This window comes from Thunnus albacares, chromosome 10 (assembly GCF_914725855.1).
Source record: "Thunnus albacares chromosome 10, fThuAlb1.1, whole genome shotgun sequence".
Lineage (NCBI taxonomy): Eukaryota > Metazoa > Chordata > Actinopteri > Scombriformes > Scombridae > Thunnus > Thunnus albacares.
This window is the reverse complement of record NC_058115.1, coordinates 14987622-15010937: the sequence shown is the minus strand read 5'-3', so window position 1 is coordinate 15010937 and position 23316 is coordinate 14987622. Positions and strand designations below refer to the sequence as shown.

General features: G+C 40.4%; 1 protein-coding gene across 1 annotated transcript; it reads left to right on the top strand.

Moving 5' to 3' along the window:
* Positions 1-3378: 3378 nt before the first annotated feature.
* On the top strand, positions 3379-20396 carry LOC122991079 (sodium-dependent phosphate transport protein 2A-like). The gene is made up of 13 exons (XM_044364698.1): positions 3379-3491; positions 4654-4727; positions 4831-5013; positions 5433-5579; positions 5840-5983; positions 8118-8229; positions 8736-8931; positions 11092-11187; positions 11339-11402; positions 11574-11741; positions 11961-12077; positions 18244-18368; positions 18841-20396. The coding sequence occupies exons 2-13, from the start codon at positions 4667-4669 to the stop codon at positions 19432-19434; spliced, it is 2007 nt and encodes a 668-aa protein (XP_044220633.1). The 5' UTR covers positions 3379-3491; positions 4654-4666; the 3' UTR covers positions 19435-20396.
* The last annotated feature ends 2920 nt before the right edge of the window (positions 20397-23316 follow it).

Here is a 23316-nt window from a genome sequence, read left to right as displayed (position 1 = left end):
AAAATACAATATTAAAATGTGTGTGATTTCAGCAGCTGCTGCTAACCAGCCTAGCATCTGAAAGAGTCTCAGCAAGAAGTGTTGGTGATTTACATCTGAAGATACCGCCAAATCATTAATTGCCTTCCTCTGTTGGTGGTTATTGAATCGTGCGTTCAATCGTTGGTGTTTTATTAATGGCCACAGGGTGGGGCTATTGGTGCTATGCTTCAATATGTCGTGCACATGCTCATTGAGAAGCTGTGAGCAAAGTCTCATCTTATTAAAGACAACAGACTTGTATAAATATCATGTTATATTGTTACTGTAGCACCCTCTCTGGATAGAATTGTATCAAATATTACACGACATGCGCAGAGTGGCTGTAACAACACTCCCAAAGTTGGTTGCAATTTAATTCTACATTGAAGAGTTACGCCCAGTAAAGCGCATAAGGGCAATGCCCTCAAAATTTTGGTAACCAATTACAGATTAACAGTGAACGATATCAAAAAACAAACTCATAAGTTTTGTTTGGGGTCATCTAAATATAGCATGTACCAAATTAGGTGATGATTGGATGAAATATGTGCCAATAGAGGCAAAAAATGAGGAAAAGGAAGGGATTTTTTTAAGACGTGAATGGGCGTAAATGGCCTATGTCAGTTGAATCAGCTTCAACCCAGGAACCCACGACACAAAAACGCTTCTTCTCCTAAGGGTTCATGAGTTATTAGCCAAAACATAAAATGCTTAATAACCGACCACATGGTGGCGCTATTGAATACATGCTTTAATATTTGAGCAGATCTCCATAAATTTTAACTGGATAAAAAATAAGGGTTGCTGCTCTGACATTCTTATCATATCAAAGGTCACCAGAGTTGATGGTACATAATGAACACATTAAGTAACTTTGTTTATAGGAGCAGAGTTATGAGGAGTGCTGCCCTGAGCAGGTATCAAACCCAGAACCTTGCAATCTAATAGGGACAGCTGACCATTACCAGGACTTAACCACACATTTTGTTGCTTCTAGCTCAGAGATTTTCACATTATTAGTGGCAGCGGGACTTGCTGGGTATGAGGAAGTGCAATGTGTGCACAAAGTGTCTGAAGGAAGAAAGAATCTGTAAGTGAAATTGGAGACTGAGGAGACTGAGAGCCTGCAGATTGCATTGCAGTCAATGAGAGCGTGACAGCGTTCTCTCTATCAATTAAGATTTAGATCTTAAAAACTATAACTCCTATGGAAAGTATATTTTCATTTTGAGAGAGAGGAGGCTTGTGGGAAAATTCTAAGGTATGATATGTGCTTGAGGAGTTAAAATTCTGTGAGTGAGATGTGTTAAATATTTTTTCTGGTCTAAAAAATCTCCACTCTGGTCACATGACACACTGGTGAGTTCAGAAAACTGCTGTAAAAGCCCTCACTTTGGACTTAAATTGCTCCAAAAGTACAAAAGGTATCACAACACAGAATATAACTCTGAAAAACAAAGTTTTGTGAATGTTTTGAATGGGGTCTGTAGGTTAAGTGATGTCCAAGCAGTTGAGTTTCAAAATGACAAAGGTTCCAACTGAATTGGATCAAATTCTCTCATAGACTGCAATTATAAATTTAAATGTATAAGTTTAAAAACGAATATGAAATTGCTTGAATATGCTAGAAAACAGAAACATGAAAGCACACATCTGCTGAATGAGCTGCACAGTTTGACATTTGAATGTTTTTTCAAGCACAAAGAATGCAGCAGTTGAAAGGTCAAAAAAACACAGAATGTGGGATAAGAACAAGTAGCAGAACCACACAAGTCTCCTTATAACGCCTCCTAAAATACATCCTAAAATATTGCTGTTTTACAAAAGCTTACAAAAGTTTAAGAATTCTCAAACAAACAAAAAACCCCACAGTTAGTAATTGTTTCCCTGTTTGCCCAAAAACATAATTTTACTTATTGCCATGCCAGTGACCAAAGTGAAAGAGGTGTATCTGCTTTTTGAAGTGTATGAATTGTCTCAGTCTGTCACCCTGCCACAACATTAATGACAATAAAACAACAAAAGCAAATAATATCTTCAAAACCTGAAATTTGCAGCTTATGGATATGCATGAATCACCTGCCATATGTCCAGAGAAAATGAAGTGATATGTTTCTATGATCCCCTTCGCTGAAATAACAGACTGAGAGCTTAGCGAACGCATCATGTGGCATTCCAGTGTGATTAACACAGGATAACACGGCCTACTGAAGGGCATAACAGGAGTAACGCTTGAACCCACAGCACATTGATTGGCAGGTGTTTGAGGGACAGGATGGTGTATGATGACCACATAGCCTCTGTTCGGTTTATCCCCAAGTGGCCCTCTCTGAATTGCACATCTGGACCTGGGATTAGCAGCATGGAAGGGTTTTTTTTTGCCAAAGAGCTCTGAGACCGAGCCGTGTGTATGTGTGTATAAGTGATTATGTGTGTATCCATATGTATGCCTCTGTTTCTCTTTTCATGTGCTCAATGCCGCGCCAAATCTCAAGGATTTCTCCCCCTCGCCACCATTGACAGCAGCAGCCTCGGCTCCAGTTCAGCTGCCCGCGCAACAACAGAGCTGTTATCTCTCTCTCCGGCTCCCAGCTGTCATCACTGTTTGGAAAGTAACAACTCAGTCTAGGGGGTTATTAAGTTCTGGTCCTCTGAGTTCATTGACGTGAGTCTGAGGTCAGCAGGTTTGGCAGATTTGGTTGAGAGCACTGCTGATATGACAGAACCGTAGCTGGACTAATTATTAACAATTACCCCGTTGCTCAGGTCATCACGGCTTTCCCCCATGGTGAGGAGGACATTGCCTGTGGGTAGTGAGGTGTGTAAGTAAATGTTAGTACGTGTGTGTACACTAAGAGGATCTCAGAAAATCTGCCTGATAGCTCATGTCCAATCACAACATGCTTGATCTTGAGTCCTGGCAAAGTACCTAAGTACCTGAACATTCTGCACAAGTCAAGCAGATTACACTGTACGTGTTTGAAATACTTCCAGAGACTTATCTCATGGGAGAAATGCTCTTTTAATACCTGGGCTTTAATCTCTGCCAGGCTACAGTACGTGATGAAAACAGCTGCGTTAGAATATGAGATGATGATACGTTTCTTCCAACATTTGCCACTAGATGTCAGATTTCTCCTGCCCTTACACATGAAACTTGAAGCTCCACAAACACAAGGATCATTAATCACATCCAAACAGTCTTCTTCATCTTGGAATCTTATCTGGCCCCAAATCAGGTAAAAAATAGTTGGCTGAGCAAACATCATTCATCACTTAACACACAACGTGCTTTCCCAACTTATGTATCATTAAGTCAAGGCTTTGTGTTATTGATTAACAATGAGGTCTCCGATGATGGAGCAGGTTAATCGACAAGAGATGAGGTGTTCTTCCTCACACCTCCAGACCTGATAGCTTATTTAAAGATGTTTTACACTTGCACAACACCTCCGACTGTTTCAGACAAGGTAAGATACTTTACTGCATATGTTACTATATGAAACATATTTATGATAAATAACATTCTTATACTAATACCATGTTGGAAGCCAGTGTCATCAATATTGAAGCTTTCTGTCGTTATTTGAAATGAATAATTAATTTGAAGTTGAATTCTAAAGGCCTTGGGTTCCACAGCTCATATATCTGTTAGAAAATGTTGGCAAGTTGGCCGTCACTCACTGACAAGAGTAACTAAATGTTTCTTTAATCCTTATATTTTTGCACTTCAAGGAAAGCTCAATTAGTACAATTTTGGTGAAGCATAAACAGCACAGAGACAGACATGTGAGTCATGGGGGCAGACTACAAGACAAGCTCACAAAAAGAAGAGAAACAGAAAGAGTGGCAGACCGGCAAACAGATGAGCGTAGGGCAGGTAGATTAGAGAATAACACTCAGTATACACACACACACAAAGGTTTTTTCAGCTGCTATCTATATAACTTGTCTCATACAAATACAGACAGATTTACATATGCTAACGGGGCCTCTGTGCACATTCGAACCTGCAGGAGGATGCAGCATAGAATGAGAATGATGCAGTGACTGCAATTACTGTAATTTCAGCTGCTGTAATTACTGAACTCACTTCCATCCTCTTTGCTTTTAAGAGACACATTAGTACTCCCTCCTCCACTGGAGTCCCCGAAATACGGTGAAGTGGCTGACATGAAAAGGGGAAAAACGGTCTCTTTAAGCCGAGAGCGTGAAAACCTTTGAAGGGAGTCTGCTGCTCTATAGAGTTCCTTTAAGAGCTGACTTGCAGCTGCAGGAAACGGACGACAAGACAAGTTACATGGATACTGATGTTTCCTTATTGATTCTGACAAGGCGTTTATTTGTTGAGAGGCTATAGGCGATGCCTCGCAGTTTGTGGTTAAAGTGTGTGATCTGACCTCAAATCAAGGACAGCTGGCAATTACAAACAATGTGGGCCACATTTGTTCTCTTCTAATTGCTTGTCTGTTGATCTCAGTGGTGTGGTGAGAAACGGCCTCATGTAAAAACACGTTGGTCTCCTTTGGTTTCTTTTTACTGCTGCAGGTGGCTGATAAAGATGTTCACTCTCACATTTTCTGCTCTGCTGTGTCATTCTGTGATTTTAATTACATCCATCTCCCCATACAGCATTCAAAGCACCATGTCATCTCGATCTATAACTATAGTGTCCTCTGGAAGGAGCACAGGACTTGACTACAATGGTAACTTATTAGTTTCGATTCCCCCCTCTCTGTTTTGTGCCTTTGAAATGCTTCAAAGTGGACCTTCGCCAGCTGAGTGAGCAGTCTTCTTCTTTGTTGTCAGGTTTGAGGATGCATGGTGCTCAGCTTTCCTCACAACCCAAATTCCTGCTGGAAGACGACAGGGAGTCCGGCATCGGCTCCACCCTTGACCTCACCAGCAGCTTTGAGGGCAACCACCAACATACCAATCACCACTCCAACAAACCTTCACTCAGGGAGGCAGACAGACACCCTAAAGAGAAAGGTACAAGAGTGGCATGAAGAGGAGGATCACACATTCACGCCCCAGGTTGGCAGTGGATCTGATCTCTGTGAATAACAGCAGAAACCAAGCCACATGCTCATTAGATAAGGGCGTGCTCAAAAGATGCACAGAGCCGGTGGGATCATGCATTCTGGGCAACAAAGGCAAAGTCCTGCTGTCACTCAGCAGCAATTGGCTACATATGGGTAATATAGTATGTCAGATGGCTTTACTCTCTACATGTGAAATTGCTTACTGAGGCGATCTCTAGAATGAGAAAAAGAGTGTGGTGTACATACCGCATTTTTATGTTTGTTTTAACTTGAAAAATAGGTCAACTTTGTTCTCTATCCCAGATATTTAGGCCACGCCGTGGGGCTAAACTGCCCCCCCTCTCTTGTTGTTGTTGTTTTGAACAGGTGCCTCTCCACAGACCTCAGCAGAGAGTCCAAACAGGATCAAACAACTAATTATCAATCTATCCAAGGTCCCTCTCCTCTTCATTCTCCTCTTCCTCTTTGTTTGCTCCTTGGACACTTTGAGCTCTGCCTTCCAGTTAGCAGGGGGTAAGTATTATAACACTCATTTCCCCCTCAGTGGGCTGATAGTGACTCAGCCAGTTGATGTTTGACAAATAAGTGAGTCACTGCGGAACAGTTCACATTGTCCAACTAATTGTCCAACTAATTTACTGCAAAGCTTCATCCGGTGACCTTTGTGGAATTTGGGGAAACAAGCATTTTGAGTCTGTCTAATATTGCTCTTGGCTACCAACCCTGTCATGTCTCAGTCTTTTTGTGTGTATGTGGGTGGCATATTTAACCAGGTAAAGTAGCAGGGGACATCTTCCAGGACAATGCGGTGCTGTCTAACCCTGTGGCAGGGCTGGTAGTGGGGATCTTGGTTACTGTGCTGGTCCAGAGCTCATCCACCTCCACCTCCATCGTCGTCAGTCTGGTGGCCTCCGGATGTGAGTAGGCGCATGAAAGCATGTGTAATTGTGCAAGGGCCACATACTGAGGTAGAGCTCTTAAAAGTTTTAAATAAGACTATTAAATGGAAAGATGTCCATCCTAGCCTAATTTATTCTGAGATGTGTGTGTATGTATTGTATACAGTGTATGCTTGTGTGTATCTGTGGGCTATTATTCTGCATGCAAAGATATTACAGTAAACAGAAAACAGGAACATAGCAATAAAAACTGAAAAGAAATTCCCATGTTGCATCTGTGGCAATAACAAATACATCTAATTAATTTGCAGTTTATGGTTATAATCTCAGTTTTCTGGCTCTAAGCCCAATCATATGCTGTGTTCCCTATGGAGGATACAATAAATTATGCTACTTGGTTTGCTACTCAGCACTAAGGACCAAATAAGCGAAAACAGCTTATATTAAATGCATAAATGTAAAAGTAGATGAGTGTGTATTAGGACAGAGGCAGTTATATCTCTATATATATACACACACGCACACACATACATTAGCGTGCTGCATCAGTCAAATGCAAACTAGCAGCCAAGAAGTGCATTCTCCTCTATCTTGTTATATAATTTAAGGGATAAGGCTGGTATTATTCTATCTTTTTCCTATCTAAAAGATATTCTATCTTAAAATATAATTTAATAATATTATTTTTTAAAAAGGCAAAATAATTTTCTGAAACATCTGGGCACTGTGTTTTGTTAGGAAACATTTGTTGAGGACTAATTCCAGCTGTGTGTTTGATACTTTAATGAATATTTTCAGCAACAAGACAGTGAATATTGGATTGACTCACAGTGCCCATGATCATCATGATGAAGGAACAACAGACATGTCAGCCAGTGAAACAGTGTGGTTCATAAAAGTGTTTTTAAGGTCTATGGCACATAATAAGATGTATCAGGCTTTAATAGAGATAATACTTGTTAGTATGTTCAATTCATTGTTAATTTTGGTCCTTCCATTGAAATTTTTGACAAAAAAAATCATTAGCATAGAATTTCATTAGCATTATCCTTCAAACTTAATTTGATAATTATCTGTGGTAATAAGCTGTTGTGTGATTATCTTTTGTGTGATTATTACAACACACTGTGACTAGCTGACCTGAAAATTGCCATTTTGAGATTGTGGTGATCATTCGTGAAAACCACCTGAGAATTATTGTAATCCAGCAGAGAGCACTGTGATCAGAGGGATAATCAAATCAAACCATTTCACACCCTGTAATCTCCCACCATCTTAGTCGGTCTACAGTTTATTATGCCTCATAAGACCATCACACAGTAAGGCCATGACCTGTCTGCTTGAAATGAGTGCAGGATCCAAGTCTTTCCATCTTTTGTCTGTGTGGTTAAAATGAGTGATATCAGTACGCCAGAGCTGATTCTCAGCTGCTAAAGCCTTTCTGTAAGAGAGCAAGGAAGAAGATTATGGGTAATTATCAAAGAGAGAAAGAAATGCAGACGCATGAATGTGCGTCTGTATGAGTGTGTGCTTGCGTGCATGTGTCCTATAGGTCATCATCATTAAAGGCTTCCTCAACAATAAACCCTGCTGCAGAGAGTAAAGGCTAAGCTGCTTCCATTCACCTGAAAATGACAATCACCTCTCATCTTCATTAAAACTCATCTTGCATTCTGAAATGTCAAAGATCATGTGTAGTAATTATGTGCATAATGCGTCATCTCTCACAATAAAGACACACATTTACACATTTTAGAGAAGTTTGTATTTCGAGTAGAGAACGAGAAAAATAAGTGAAATCCATTAGTTTACGTAGCCTACTGAGATGAGCTGGCCAATCAGAACAGTGGGCTCACATCAGGAAGGGGGCTTTAATGAGACAGGAGCTAAAACGATCTGTTTCAGATAATGGCTTAGCTGAGGGGCTGCATAAAGGGCCAAATAAGTGGATTTTTGACTGACTGTCTTTTGAGTAACTGTAAATCATCAAGATATTCCAGTCAAGCCCCAGAATATAAATATAGACCTGGGAATGTTCATGATACATCCCCTTTAACTGTATGTGCAGATACATATTATATGTACTAACTGAAAATTCAATTTGAGAATTCAAGATTCAAGTAAAATCTTTCTGTGTGGTCTCAACTCATAGTGTTAGAAGTGAGGTCGGCTGTTCCAGTCATCATGGGATCCAATATTGGGACTTCAGTCACGAACACCATCGTCGCCATGATGCAAGCCGCAGAGAGGACCGAGTTTCAACGGTGAGTGAGGTTGGCAAGGCTAAGGATGAGTGGAGGGGGAGCAGAGGAGCAGACAAGAAGAAATTGAAATGGAAAAGTGAAGAGGATAAGTGGGGGGGTGGAGGAAAGAAGGATAAAAGTGTTAAAAGTGCAGAGGAGGGTGAATAGAAAGCATTAGCAGCTGCTCGCTGCCTCTTTGCTTCAGCCTCCAGTTGAGTGTAATTTTTACAACAGCGACAATAATGGCACCGTTCCACATCGATCCCACACCAGTAACTCTTTGGCACGAGGAGATATGACACTGAACAGATGGCATGTTATTTAATCTTTGTCTGGTAAAATAAACAGAATTTATTAATCTTTTATAATATACTCACACACTGAGTCCAAACTGAAATGCTCATTATATCACACATCCAAAAAAAGCTGAGCTGTGAAAAGCAGATTAACAAGCAATCATTCTGAGTGGTTGATCACACTGATGGTTGACCTTAGTTAACACAGAAATTTACTGTGACCCACTGCAGTGCCTTTGCCGGGGCAACAATCCACGATTGTTTCAACTGGCTGTCTGTCCTGGTTCTGCTGCCGCTGGAGGTGGTGAGCGGGCTCATGACCCGACTGTCACACCTGCTGGTCACCAGCTTCAGTCTCCAACCTGGGGAGGAGGCACCTGAGCTGCTCAAAGTCATCACTGAGCCAGTCACCAAGCTCATAATACAGGTAACACTATCCACCAATTACCATTTTTCAAATCAATAGGTCACTACACCCCTCCCTCAAATGACAATTGTCCAATCAGCCTTTCGTTTCGATTGATAACTAGTGTTCTACTTACTTATATATATACATATACATATATATATATATTAAATTAACTAGGAAGCTAAACATAGCACAAAAAGTAAGGAAATTTGTGTTTGGTAGATTATTTCTTTGTTGTAACAATGTTTCTTGGCAATAAATCTTATACTGTTGGGAAGCCTGTTTAATTCCATTTTAAATGGTGCCACATTTGTAAGGAACATGCATTTGTGGGATGAGCATCAGAGCTGAGTATGTGGGTTGCGCCCATGACAAATTTGCACTGCTGTGGCATCCCATTCTTCAACCAGTATTTGTCGCAAGTCAGCCAACGTGGTTGTGTTGGTCACTCTGGCACGAACAGCACGCCCAAGCTGATCCCACAAGTGTTCAATGGGGTTGAGGTCAGGACTGCTGGCAGGCCATTTCATCCACTCCACTCCCAAATTCTGGAGGTAGTCTCTGATAAACCCTGTTCTGTGGGGGCGAGCGCTGTCATTTTGGAGGATAGAGTTCGGTTCCAGACTGTGGAGATATGGGATTGCCACTGGTTGCAGAATCTCATCTCGATATCTCTCTGCATTGAGATTGCCTCCAATGATGACAAGTCTTGTTTTTCCAGTGAAGGAGATGCCACCCCACACCATCACACTGCCTCCACCAAAAGATGATACTCTATCAGTGCAGCAATTAGCATAGCATTCTCTGCGTCTTCTCCACACTTTGACCCTACGATCCAACCGCCGTAGGCAGAATCTGGACTCATCACTGAACATATCGTTCCTCCACATGTTCAGGTTCCAGGGCACGTGTTGCCAACACCAGCGCAAACGGGCCTGACGGTGAAGGGCAGTCATGGCAGGCCTCCTGGCAGCACAGGGAGTACCAGAAGCTCAAAACAAGAGCCCATACCAACAACAAAATAAGCTGTTTAGCATTGGCAGAGAAGATTTGGCAAATTTTTCATGGGCGCAACCCACATACTCAGCTCTGCTGCTCATCTCATGAATGTATGTTCCTTACAAATGTGGCACCATTTAAAAGGGAAATAAACAGGCTTTCCAACGGTATAAGATTTATTGCCAAGAGTCATTGATACAACAAAGAAATAATCTACCAAACACAAATTTCTTTACTTTTTGTGCTATGTTTAGTTTGTGGGTTACAGGTTACGTTATAAAAACCCTGTTCATGGCTAGCACTTCCTCTGCATAGTATCTCCCCACTGTTTGAGAGCTGGATGCTATTAGAGTTGAGGCCAGGGTAACGTTAGCGCTTCTGTGCTGCTCTCAATTTGATATGGGGAAGGTTACACTCCAGTAACTCTAGCAAACATTACCTGAGATAGCATTATGTTTGCCAAACAGATGGATTAGTCGTCATCCTAAAAGAATTTTCTCTTGTAAAGTTAAAAGTGAAAACATGCTGTTTGAAAATTTGTTTGTAAGAAAGTTAGGTAAGCCTAAAAGGCTCATGTTAGAACAAAATAACAGTTTGATCTTACATTTTACCTTATCATAGCTATAACACTACACAAACATTGCTGTCTGGTGAGGACATTGACTTTTTATGGAGGACATGCAGCCTTAGCCTCAATCTTTTAGCAAGATATCATATACGGAGCCATCAAATGCATATTTAAGACCCCTCTGACAAGATTCTCATTTTAAAACAATAACTCAGATGGAAACATTAAAAAGTAAGCAATGTTAGTTTAATTAGCTAACTGTAGCTACAGCTGATAAAATCTACCAGTGGCACTAATCATTTCAGCAGGCAAAATTGTCATCTAGAAATGAGAAGCCTGCTTTTGTCTTCTTCTATCTAAAATCAAAGACCCATTGTGTAAAAAAATACTACGAAGAATTTAAAATTCTGCAAATCTGCAAAGCTTTACAGGTGAAGCAAAGGTAAGGTTTGCAGGGATAAGTGAACAGTCAGCTGCCGTCACAAAGTGTCTTGCAGAGAGACATGTCAGCAGGGTCCTCACTGAGATGGGAATTGAGGCTATGATTTCTATTAAGGGTCTTAACTTGCTGAATTTGAAAGATGAAAAATATTTGTCCTTTCTGTCCACAGCTCGACAAGTGTGTGATCACAGGCATCGCCATGGGAAATGAGGACATGAGGAACAGGAGCCTGGTGAAAGAATGGTGCCAGACTGACCTCGTTATGGTAATGGCTTGTCTCCACCGCTGTCTCCTGCGCATGCAGACACATTGTATCACAACACTGGCGCCAAATAGAGCCTGTCACTGCTGCCAGTAAAAATTGTGTTGCTAATTTGCCTTCTCATCACAGTTGCTTCTTTCTTTCTTTTTTTCAGTCCAATGGAAATGGAAGCACTACCCCTGAAAACTGTAGCCCCGGCCATTACCATTTACACAAATGTGAGTTCCAACTCAATAATATTTCTTACCCACCCACTCTTACATTCTTACAATGAGTCTGGCATCATGCAGTATGCATTTCCCTCTCAGTACTTCAGTCCTATTAATGTAATGAAACGAAGGTGTCTGTGTGTTAATATCCTGATCATTGTTGGTCCTGTCACTCTGCAGGTAGACATTTGTTTGTGTCTACCCAGCTGTCAGACCTCTCCGTGGGTCTGATTCTCCTGGCAGGCTCCCTGGTCGTCCTCTGCACCTGTCTGCTGCTTCTGGTCAAGCTGCTTAACTCTCTTCTCAAAGGCCAAGTAGCAAAGGCCATCCAGAGAGTCATCAACACAGGTCGGTATGCCTTTGACCTGCTGGAGTTTATCAGCAATTATACTGATGCGCCTCCACATGCAGCATTAAAACTGTTAAACGCACACCTACTCATTGATTATCTCATATATATCAGTAGAATATGAAGAATACAGTGTGCAAGAACTGAATTTGATACTGCAGATATTTCAGTGTTTATTGTTAATACATTTGTGTAATTTCTGTTCTCTACTGTATCAGACCTGCCATATCCGTTTGGGTGGCTGGCAGGATACATGGCCATGTTTGTGGGTGCTGGTGTGACATTTGTGGTCCAGAGTAGCTCTATCTTTACTTCCGCCATGACTCCGCTGGTAGGTGAGTAATATCTGCCTTAACTAACGATGAGAAAATGTGTGGATGTAATGTATGAAAACAATTCAAATACAAGCAACACATGCACATAATATTTCTTTCATATTAGATTTTGTTATTTTCTTTTATTGAAACCTTATCTGAGATTTAGAATTTGTCTTATATGAAATATGATGATGTCTACTAATACAGTACTCTGTCACCAAAGAGTTATGTAAAACCAACATCTGTTATGAGTAAAATGACAGATGTTACTTTGATGGCAAATAAATAAATAAATAGATACTTTTATGAATACTAATCAATTTGAGTAGGTTTATGTATCAACACTTCCTGGGCTTTTTTTAATTTCTGGGAAACGTTGTGATTTTGATTCTGCTGAGCATGACAACTGTGGATAAAAAACACTTTGGCACAGAGGGACAAAAATTCAGTGGAAACATGCAAAATGAGTTCACAGTGGTTGACTGTTTGTTTCTACTGTCTTTTGACGAGAAACATGCAGCAAAATCACATGTAAAGCCACAGTAAGACATGGGGAAGCACTTATCTAATATTAAACTAAATACCAAATTTATCAGTTTTATAGCTGCTGCCAAATAGCTGCTCTTTGTCTGTTGATTGTTTGACTCACTGCGTCTGAGACAAACAGCCATCAGTGACTGGTCTTCTAACCGTTGCTGCTGCAGATCTGTTCTGTCAGTTCTTCATCTGGAACTGCTGGAATCTGCCTCGTCTGGAATTTGCTGCACGACTTTGTTTTATAGTCTTCGCTACTCTCATCCATCACCCACCTCAGTGACCCCCGCAGGCTGAAGACAGCATTTTAAACACTCCAGCCATTAAAATACTAAGTAATATCAATTCATCCGTGTACACTGTCAGCACCTCTGAGTCTTTCACATACTGAAACCTGTGGCAGCAAGTTCTTACAGCAGAAGAGATGAAGAGAAGTAATGTTAAACAACTATTTGATCCATGGCAGTTGTCCCAAGCATATGTACTTCTCTCTATCGTAATACTACTACTACTACTACTAGTACTTAATGGTACTTTTTTTAGTTCTACATCAGTATATATCAAGAAGCAACTGCAAGTCTCATTCATGTCAGATTTGAACGAGTGATGATGGTAGAGATGTGCAGGTATACGGTTCTTACTCTAGACCATGGTGAAACATTCTGCTGGTAACAATACTGCTGACCATTTCCATTACCGTCATTACTGTGTCTGTTATCACCCTTTTTTAGAGGACATTGTGAACACAGCCAAACTCTTCTGCCTTTGTTTACAGTTTTATTTTGATGAGCCACAAGAAAATACATTTTTTCAAGTAAAGCAGGGACACAGCAGGAACCAGGCTTCTGTCTGTCTTGCTGTCTTTTTTATGTTACTTACTGTAATTAGCAGAGTACAGCAATATTAGTTATCTGTTCAGTTTGTTAGCTTTGATTAAATCCAAGCTGATCATAGTGTGAAGTAAGTTTACTATATACTAGTATTTCAGAAAAGTTTGATGATTATCATGATATTACCATTGACTGTGCTATTTTTGGCCACAATAATCGTAGCATGACAATTTGATACCAGCACATCTCTGGATGATGGTGATTTCTCTTCTGTCACTTTAACATTTCAGTCTATCATGCCACTTTTCTTTATTATTCAGAGGTAGTATACGTTATAGTGATGCATGTGTGATCAATTCCAGCATGACACATACTGTATGTGTGCAGGTCACAATATGTTCAGAGGAAAAGGTGCTATAGATGATTGGTTCTAACATCTGCAAAGTAGCACAGGAAATTCAGAAATGATCCACATAGTGACGTAGTGAAGCAGTGAGAATGGATCATTCAGGGATTATTATATTAATGCCAATGGCTGCAACAAAAGGTTATAAGTCATGAGGAGGCATAAATATGACCAAGTAGGCTAAAATGCTGTAGAGAGTGACTTTACGTTTTGATGCTTCCTAGGCCTCAACTGAAGGCTGTTAATAAAAGTGTGACCTGAGGGAGTTGCATGTTCTCATCCAAACTGGACTGTAAATGAAGAGAGAATCAGACGAGCCCTGAACCTTAAATAATATTGCAGGTTATTTTGGTCATGTTTCTTAAACAGTTATTATCTCAAATAAGCAACAAAATAAGCTTTTATTAAGCTGAATTCCCTCAAGTTCACATTCACAAACACCACACCCACCTCTCGCTGTCCAACTTGACTCTGCTGCTCAGTTTAGTTTATTTTACTTGTGCTTGGGGATTTTGTGGTGTTTATAGTCTAGGGGCGATTCCAGCATCTGTCCAGTCTGAAGGTTGGACTGATGTGTTGTTTCTTCTCATCCTAAGACTTCAGTTATGACTCTGTTTCATTTGAGTGCTGGGCCTTAAGGGAGAATGGGTCTCATGCATGAATGTTTTCTTATTTTTCTCTTATATTTGTTCTTGCACAAAGCAATAAGAGGAAAATAAGAAAATCCTACGTGGGATTCATGAAACGTGCGCTGACAGCCAAGTCAGTTCTTACCCACCTGAATATCTTGATGAATTGTGTTTGATCTTAAATTGGATGTGTGTGCCAGGCAATTTGCAATAATTTGCAATAACCCTATATAACAGCAGCAGACTTTAGACAGGTGACATTGACTCAGACAAAAGAAGAAAAGAAAGGAAAATGCCACTTAAGGGCAGCAAAAAGATAAAAGAAACTTTCCTTCTTCAGAGATAGAAACTTAGTGAAGTTTCTTAACGAAACTTCACTAAGTTTCTATTCGTTATTTTCAAGTGTGAGCATTGGGGTCATCGGTCCAGAAAAGCGCAAAGCAGAGATCACCGGTGCTGCGTGAGCAGAAGAAACAACTCTTAGTGAAATTTAAAAAATGGTTTGTTCTGAAAATGGATGCCAAAAAACGACTGTCTGCTGCCAGGCATACTATTACAGCCACGGGAGGAGGCCAGGAAACTGTCAAAACAACAGATATGGATGAACGCATTGGAGCCATCATTAGAGAGGTTTCTCTGTCAGGTGGTAGTCTGATATTCTGCTGGACAGTGACCTACCACAGCCAGGAAATGTCCCGTCAGCACCAGACAGCACACCCCAGGATCAACTAGCAAGATCTGAAGACAATGGTAAGCATCAATCCAAATTTTTAATCTTCAAAGGGAATTTAGTTGACTGCCCCATTTGATTCCACATTAAATGTATTTTCAAAAACACTTGAATTTTTGTTTTAAGCCTTAGCTTTAAATCACTGGTATATGAATAAACGAAACAATTGACATATGTATTAACAGTCTTTTATTTTTCAGATGCATCTGGCTCCAGTGTGCCATCCACCTCCCAGGGTGCACCTGGACCATCAAGACAATCCACCTGAGCAGAGATCATCTCAGAGTCAGTCCTACAAAATCAAGAGAGAATTTATCAAATTAAAGCTGCAAGCAGCGATGAATGGGCCCTCGCGCCTCCATGCACGTTGGGCCACCACGCAATCATAGGTCTTCTGTCATGGGCATGTAGATGTCCTCAGACCCGGGCTGTTTTCAGACAATGCAAGAAGGAAATAAACATCACTTCCTTTGTCCACTGTTTTGCCTGCTGCTGGGGCTGCTTTGCTGAAATTTCGTAGGGGGCGCTATTCAGCCAGTTTGCATCACTGATGGAATATTGTCATGTAGACGTGTTCAGGCCGGGACTCTTATCAAACATGTAACGTTTGGTGCAGACTGGAGCATGTACAATAAACTTATAGCACCTTCCTCTGTCATGGCGAAGATTGCAGCTACAAGAAAACACATTCAGTTGATAGAAAAACAAACACATAAACAACTAAATCTGTTCAAAAACAAAACTACAATATACAAACAGAAAATCTTCAGTCGTCTCTGTCTGAACTTTCACTGCGGCGGCGTCAAATCTCAACGGTGTGAGGATGAGAATTTTCTGCAGGGTGAGACATGTCTGTCTTGTTCACACCTGTGGCATCAAAATTATGCAAGTTTTGGGCTCATTCACTTGAATTTCAATTAGTAAACAAAACTCTTGATGAGTTTGTGTGTAAAACTTAATTAAAAATTAATTTCCTAATTTTCATCAAGTTTATTTTTAGAAAAGTAAAGATTTTTAACCCACATGACCTGGTCAAAGTTTGATTGAAATGTGTACTGTCAGGTGTGTAGAGACAATAAGTAACTGCAGCTGGACACAGAAAAATACTCACATATTTGAATGAGGAATGTGAGTGAACCGCTAGGTGCTTGGGCCCTAATAAAGGAAAAACTGCAGTACAGAGCTACAAATTTTAGTTTTGATTTTATTTTTCTGCGGCACTTTATCACTAAACTGTCACTCTCACTCAATGAGCTCCATTCAACCCAAATCTGCTTGATCTTTAAATATATGCTCTCTTCTCAAGGCTTGGCTGGCCAAACATCCAGCAGTGGCAAATAAGCCATGGTGGATTCGTTGGGCATCTTACTACTTTACATACTATGAAAAATCCTAATTGATGATGTGTGCTGTCATAATTTAATGATTAGACAGGTGTGTGTGTGTGTGGGCATATTGGTTATTTAGGCTAGACCTAATCATAAGTGTAAACATTTAAAATTATTAAATGAATAAATAATTCTAGGACATATTTCGTCTGTGTTTTCATAAAGTAAATTGCTTTTTGGCTTTTGTTGGCTTTTGTGTGTATTGGCTTACATGTGGTCTAGGACACGCTTACATTTTGATCTTACCTAAGAACAAGTGGGAAGTACGCAAGTATTGATGAATGCCACAAAAGTTCTTAAATTGTTTGCACGCACAATTTAATCTGTGCATATGCACGATTCATGCATGAGGCCCATTGTCTCTTGTAATGTAATGTAATCTGATCTAGACCCCAACTGAGTATTAGATGTTATGCTTGAGTGTGCAGAGGTACTTGCTGTAAAGCTATGTTACTTGCCTGCACTCTGCTTCTGACTTGAGGTTTGAAACCACAGCAGCTGTGTATCTTAACTTGGATGAACTCATTTCATGTTTTACATGTGTATATGACTATTTTTAATGTAAGAAAGAGAGAAAGATGAATTACACCTGTAATATGGCAGCTTGTAAACTGGGCTGTTTTCCTTGGTTTCTGCACCAAATGATAAGTTGTAACAAAACAACCTCTATGTAGACATTTACTGGTACAGTAATAAATTGTGTTTGTCAAGCAAAGGTTTACTCAACTGCTTTCATCATATATTTAATGGCTACTTCATAGATGTGGCCAAATAATGCCATAAACCTGCTTATTTCCTCTGATCGAGTCTTGTGACAATTTCAGTACCTTCAACTCCATAGATGCTATGACAGCATTGCCCTACTTTAGTTGTCAGATGCAATCAAGCAGTGACTCATTTGACAGTCACTAGTCATCTTATCTGTCAACCTCTATGCTTGTTGCTTTTTCAAATATTGGCTTTTATTCATCTCAAACACCAAGTGTGAATAATTTTATATTTTGTCTATTTATCTGAGATGTCATTTTACTGCTAAATAATTGGAATTGTTTAAATGGTTATTTTTAAACTTTAGAGAATAATTTTCATGACTCAGCACATCTCTCAGCACATCTATTTTTTTCACTGTGCTTTCATCCTGCTTCTTATCCTTGTAACTCCAGACTTCAGATTATATCAGCTGCTCAGAAATGAAATCCCACTCAATGATTTCCACTTTTTTCAAGATGGATTTGTCCGATACTAAATGTACTGGAATTTCTGACAAAGATACAAAATTTTATTGATAAAACGTTGCTGTCTTTGTCATAATATTTATCTTGAGAGCTGATTATTGTAATGCACAGATTGTAGAAAGTCGTAGATTATTTGCAAATATGTCAGCAGAAAGATGGATAGAAACTGTTACATTTCAGTTTTAGGATCTTCATTTGACCAAAAACATGCAGCTGAGCTTGATTTTTGACTCTAATTTTTCCTGTAGATATGAATGGTTGTCTGTGTCCATGTGTCAGCCCTGTGATTGCCTGGCGACTTGTCCAGGATGCACCCCACTTCGTGCCCAACGTTCGCTAGAATCATCTCCAGGCCCCCATGACCCTCTAAAGAATAAGTGGAAATAGCTGTCAGAGTCTCTTAACACAGCATGTCTCTGTCCTCTCCCTCAGGTATTGGTGTGATCAGTCTGGAGCGGGCCTATCCTCTCACCCTTGGGTCCAACATCGGCACCACTGCCACAGCCCTGCTGGCAGCTCTAGCTAGTCCCGGGAACAAGCTGGCTGCTGCCATACAAGTAGGCTGATGTTTTATCATATGCAACAGCCATTTTAAAACTGCAGGAAAATGAGAAGCAAGAACTTGTAGGCACGAGGATGAACACAGAAGGCAAGACAACAACAAGGACATGGACAAATATGTATTCCAGCAAAAATATATAGAGAAGATTTACAGAGTTACAGAGAATTATTGACAGATGGTGGATAATAAGAATGTTTGAATGTACTGTATATTTATGAACATGGATTTATGCATAAATGTATGAGCAGGAGCTTTTGAGGCAAATGAGATGATGCTTCAGGGAAAAATGCTGATGTAGGACACAAAACTGTGAAAATTAGAACCGTATCATGACATAGGATTATCTTTATGGTATGAATGCTACATGATAAGCCTGCTTCTGAGGATGTAACACTGAGAAAATGACTGTGATGAATTATGACCTTCAGCACTCTCATACTATATCTTTTTATATTCTCTTTACGTAGATCGCTCTCTGTCACCTCTTCTTTAACGTCTTTGGCATTCTGCTGTGGTATCCTCTTCCCTTCACACGTTTGCCAATAAGGATGGCTCGTGTCCTGGGGGAGCGCACCGCCAAGTACCGCTGGTTTGCAGTTCTGTATCTTCTACTTTGCTTCTTGCTCCTGCCCTCGTTGGTGCTGGGTCTCTCACTGGCCGGCTGGAGGGTGATGGCTGGGGTCGGGGCTCCTTTCCTAGGCGTGACTGTCTTCATCACCATGGTAAATGTAATGCAGGCTCGCAGCCCCCGTCACCTGCCCACCAAGCTCCAGACTTGGGATTTCCTCCCGCAGTGGATGCGCTCTCTCAAACCGCTTGATCGCCTGATCACCAAGGCAACTGTCTGCTGTAGCTTTGCATGCAAGGAGGGGCAGGGAGAGGAAGAAGAGGAAGACATATCGACACAGATGACCTCTGTTGACCCGAAGATGGAGTCAGCCCAGAGGAAGGTAGAGCTGGCATATGACAACCCAGTCCTGGAGTACGTGGATGAGCGCAGACCAGGTGTACGGGTGCTAAAATTAAAAGGGTTAGAGAGGTGCAACAGCACTCCGCTGTAGTGAGAATGCACAGTATTTTGTTAAGGCTGTGGGAAGAGAAAGATTGAGAAAAGCCATTTTATAACACTTGGAAATAAATCCAAATCTGATTATGGATTGACTGATTAGCTAGGCTAAATACCATGAGTTCACTATGAGATTTTAGCTCCGAAAACATCAGCTGAGAATCGACTTAACTCTGCAGCTGGAAGCCAAACCAAACAGTGATCTATGTGCAGTGGTGTAACTCCTGAAACTCATGATGAACATGACAGAACAATCTAACCTCAAGATGCATTTAATAACTATTTTGGATTTTTCTGTAGTAGAATAGCTGCTAACATCTTCTGCACAGCAAAAGTTTCAGCTGTATTTTTCAGTTGTCGGTCTTACACATCTGACGGAACATATACAGTAGATGTATCAGCTTTCCTTTCACTCATGTCTTACATGCAGCCCCAAGCATATTTTCACTTAAAGTCTATTTTCTTCCATTTTATGCACATAACTACAGTGATTGCGTGTTGTGCTCTGAGCACTGCCAAAACATGGGTGCCTAAACACATCCTGTGAAGACACTGATGGGGGACTGAAGCGGCTGCTGATGCTCTGCTATCATGCCTTTCACTTCACTAGGCATTGTGTAAGATATTATCCGGTTATAGAAATAGTAATATAGATGTTACAATGTCCATTTTTACTGAGCACTTTAAGAACTTCTCATCCAATGCAAATCCTGTCTGACTTTCATCCAATTCCAATCTGCTAATGAAGAACATCATATGATTTAAGGGCGGCCTTTAATCATAAAGCTACTAAATGGACTTTGAGGTAATTGTTTTGTCAACTGCTGTCTTCAAGGTTATAAATTTACTTTAAAACTCAACTCATGGTGAAGTACTTTACACATAAAATGAAGCATGATTCTGTAACTGCATTAAAGGTTTGCTGTGGAGTTTTTGACCACTAGTAGTGCTATTGAATAATGCTTTTACGAGTGAATGATGCCATTGATGATGTTGAAGCTTTATTTCTAAGATCTTTATAATAATAGTAATAATCCAGTCTTCCCTTGTGCCAATAAGTATATAATTCACTTTGCATGTAGTTGCTAATACATTTGTGAGAAGCAGCACTATAATAGCGGACACATCTGCAGCCTTGTGTGACCTGATTATAACACCCATTTGCTAGACATGAGTTGTCATTCTCATATTTGTGATACTGAAGGAGGCCAAAGACTACAGCTACATCCCAAAGTTCAGAGGGCCATGGTAATAAAATGATAATAAAATGTTATTTGGGCCTAGGATGCCAGAACTTTGATCCAGAAGGCCAGATGACCTACATCAGCTTGGTTTGCTGTAGCAGCCTCAACCACTCAGAAGTCAGTGTAGACACAGATCAGCAGGAGGCATGATACTGCATGAAAATGTATCACTGACTCCACTGCTGTGCAAGAGGTGGTTGATAGACTTCCTATCAATATAACTAACTTTGTGCTAATTTACTGGCTTACTGTTACAATCAACCTTACCTAAACTAACAGCAAATGCTAAATTTATCTTAGTAAGCAAGTCAATATGAACCTGATAAGATCTTCAAATTTACAATGAAGCCTCTATAATCCCACAGAAGCTAGCTTGTCCTAGATCCACACAAGACTAGGTCAAAACGTAGTATACGGCCAGTTTATGGTCAATTTGTGAAATGGTGGCCAATTTGTTACAGGGATAGTCAGTGTCAGTGTCTATAATGTGAATGCCTAGATATAAAATGTTCATCTGCAATTTTCTGTAGTGTCCCCAGTAATATTTGTTTTGTTAAAATGTCCTAAAGTATTATATCACATGACATGGTTAAGCAACATTTGAGTAAAGAAAACAACAACTAATTAAAGCTGCAAGCAGCGATGAACAGGCCCTCGCGCCTCCATGCACGTCGGGCCATAACGCAATCGAAGGTCTTCTGTCATGGGCATGTAGATGTCTTCAGACCCGGGCTGTTTTCAGACAATGCAAGAAGGAGATAAACATCTCTTCCTTTGTCCACTGTTTTGCCTGCTGCTGGGGCTGCTTCACTGAAATTTCATAGGGGGCGCTATTCAGCCAGTTTGCATTACTGATGTAATATTGTCATGTAGACGTGTTCAGGCTGGGACTCTTATCAAACATGTAAAGTTTGGTGCAGACTGGAGCATGTACAATAAAGTTATAGCAACTTCCTCTGTCATGGTGAAGCATCAAATCTCAACGGTGTGAGGATGAGAATTTTCTGCAAGGTGAGACATGTCTGTCTTGGTCACACCTGTGGCATCAAAATTATGCAAGTTTTGGGCCCATTCACTTGAATTTCAATTAGTAAACAAAACTCTTGATGAGTTTGTGTGTAAACAAATTAATTTCCTAATTTTCATCAAGTTTATTTTTAGAAAAGTAAAGACTTTTAACCCACATGACCTGGTCAAAGTTTGATTGACATGTGTACTGTCAGGTGTGTAGAGACAATAAGTAACTGCAGCTGGACACAGAAAAATACTCATATATTTGAATGAGGAGTGTGAGCGCACCGCTAGGTGCTTGGGCCCTAATAAAGGAAAAACTGCAGTACAGAGCTACAAATTTTAGTTTTGATTTTATTTTTCTGCAGCACTTTATCACTAAACTGTCACCCTCACTCAATGAGCTCCATTCAACCCCCACACCCATCCCCCCCTCATATTCTCTCTCTCTCCCTCTCAGTTGGAGAGGAGAATGTCACTCTTCCTCTGAAATATCCTCATAAATCCCATGACTTTGGCCAAGTCCTACATTAAAAATCACATTTTCTTGTAGGAAATTTCATCGCGAATCCATTGATACAGGTTTTAAAGTGGTCAGACTTATAGTTTAGACATCAGAACCATTTGTTTGACGCAAAGTCCATGCCCAGAGATTGGCTTACATTGTAAGGTGTGATATGGCACCACAACTTTCAGGGCTTGCAATATCCAAACTGTTCGAGTTATTACAAAGTTTTTAACAACTTTTGTTCAGCACAGTGTCGTAAATCATGTAATCAAGTTTGAAGCCGATACCATTAACGCCCTAGGAGGAGATAGCGTTTCTTGAGGGTCCAAAATTGGCGCAAAGTCATACATTCATGGGCATATTACGGACTTCCTGTTGGATTTAGGTCAGGGGTGTCAGTGTATGATTTGTAGGTCTTGATGAGACGAATAATTGAGTTTTGGTTCGATCTCTCTACTACATTTATACGGGCCGTGGCAGCCATATTAGATACATAGGTGGTGCTATAGAGCACATTTTGGCACTTTGGGGGATAATTTTTCCATTTTATCAAATATTTCACCAGACCTGATGTGCATGCCAAATTTGGTGAGTTTTGAGCATGTTTAGGGAGTCAAATTAAGGGTTGAAGTGGCGTAATAATAAAGAAAGAAAGAAGAAGAAGAAGAAGAAGGAGAAGGAGAAGCAGAAAGAAACAAACACACAAAATACAATAGGGTCTTCGCCCCTTTGAGGCTCAGGCCCTAATAACTCCCCCTGTTCTTTAATCTGTTTCTATCGATGGATGTCTGTAAACATATGGTCTCTCTCATATGTTTACGTAGGATCAGCATGCTAGGCAAACAGCCCATCAACTTTATATCTGCGCCGTGGCATCTTTCAGAGCACACAAACACTGTAACACACTTGTCAGCATGGTACCATTAAACTGGAGACAAATACAAAACATATTAAATGTTTACCATTATTATCCATGGCATCCTCAAGTACAATTAAACTCACCTGGGTCGATCTGCCCTCTGATTGGACAGATTTGACCAGTCGGATTCAGCTGTAAAAACCAGGTCAAAATTCGTACTTGTATCTTGCAGTCTGTAGCTTGTAACTTGTTGCA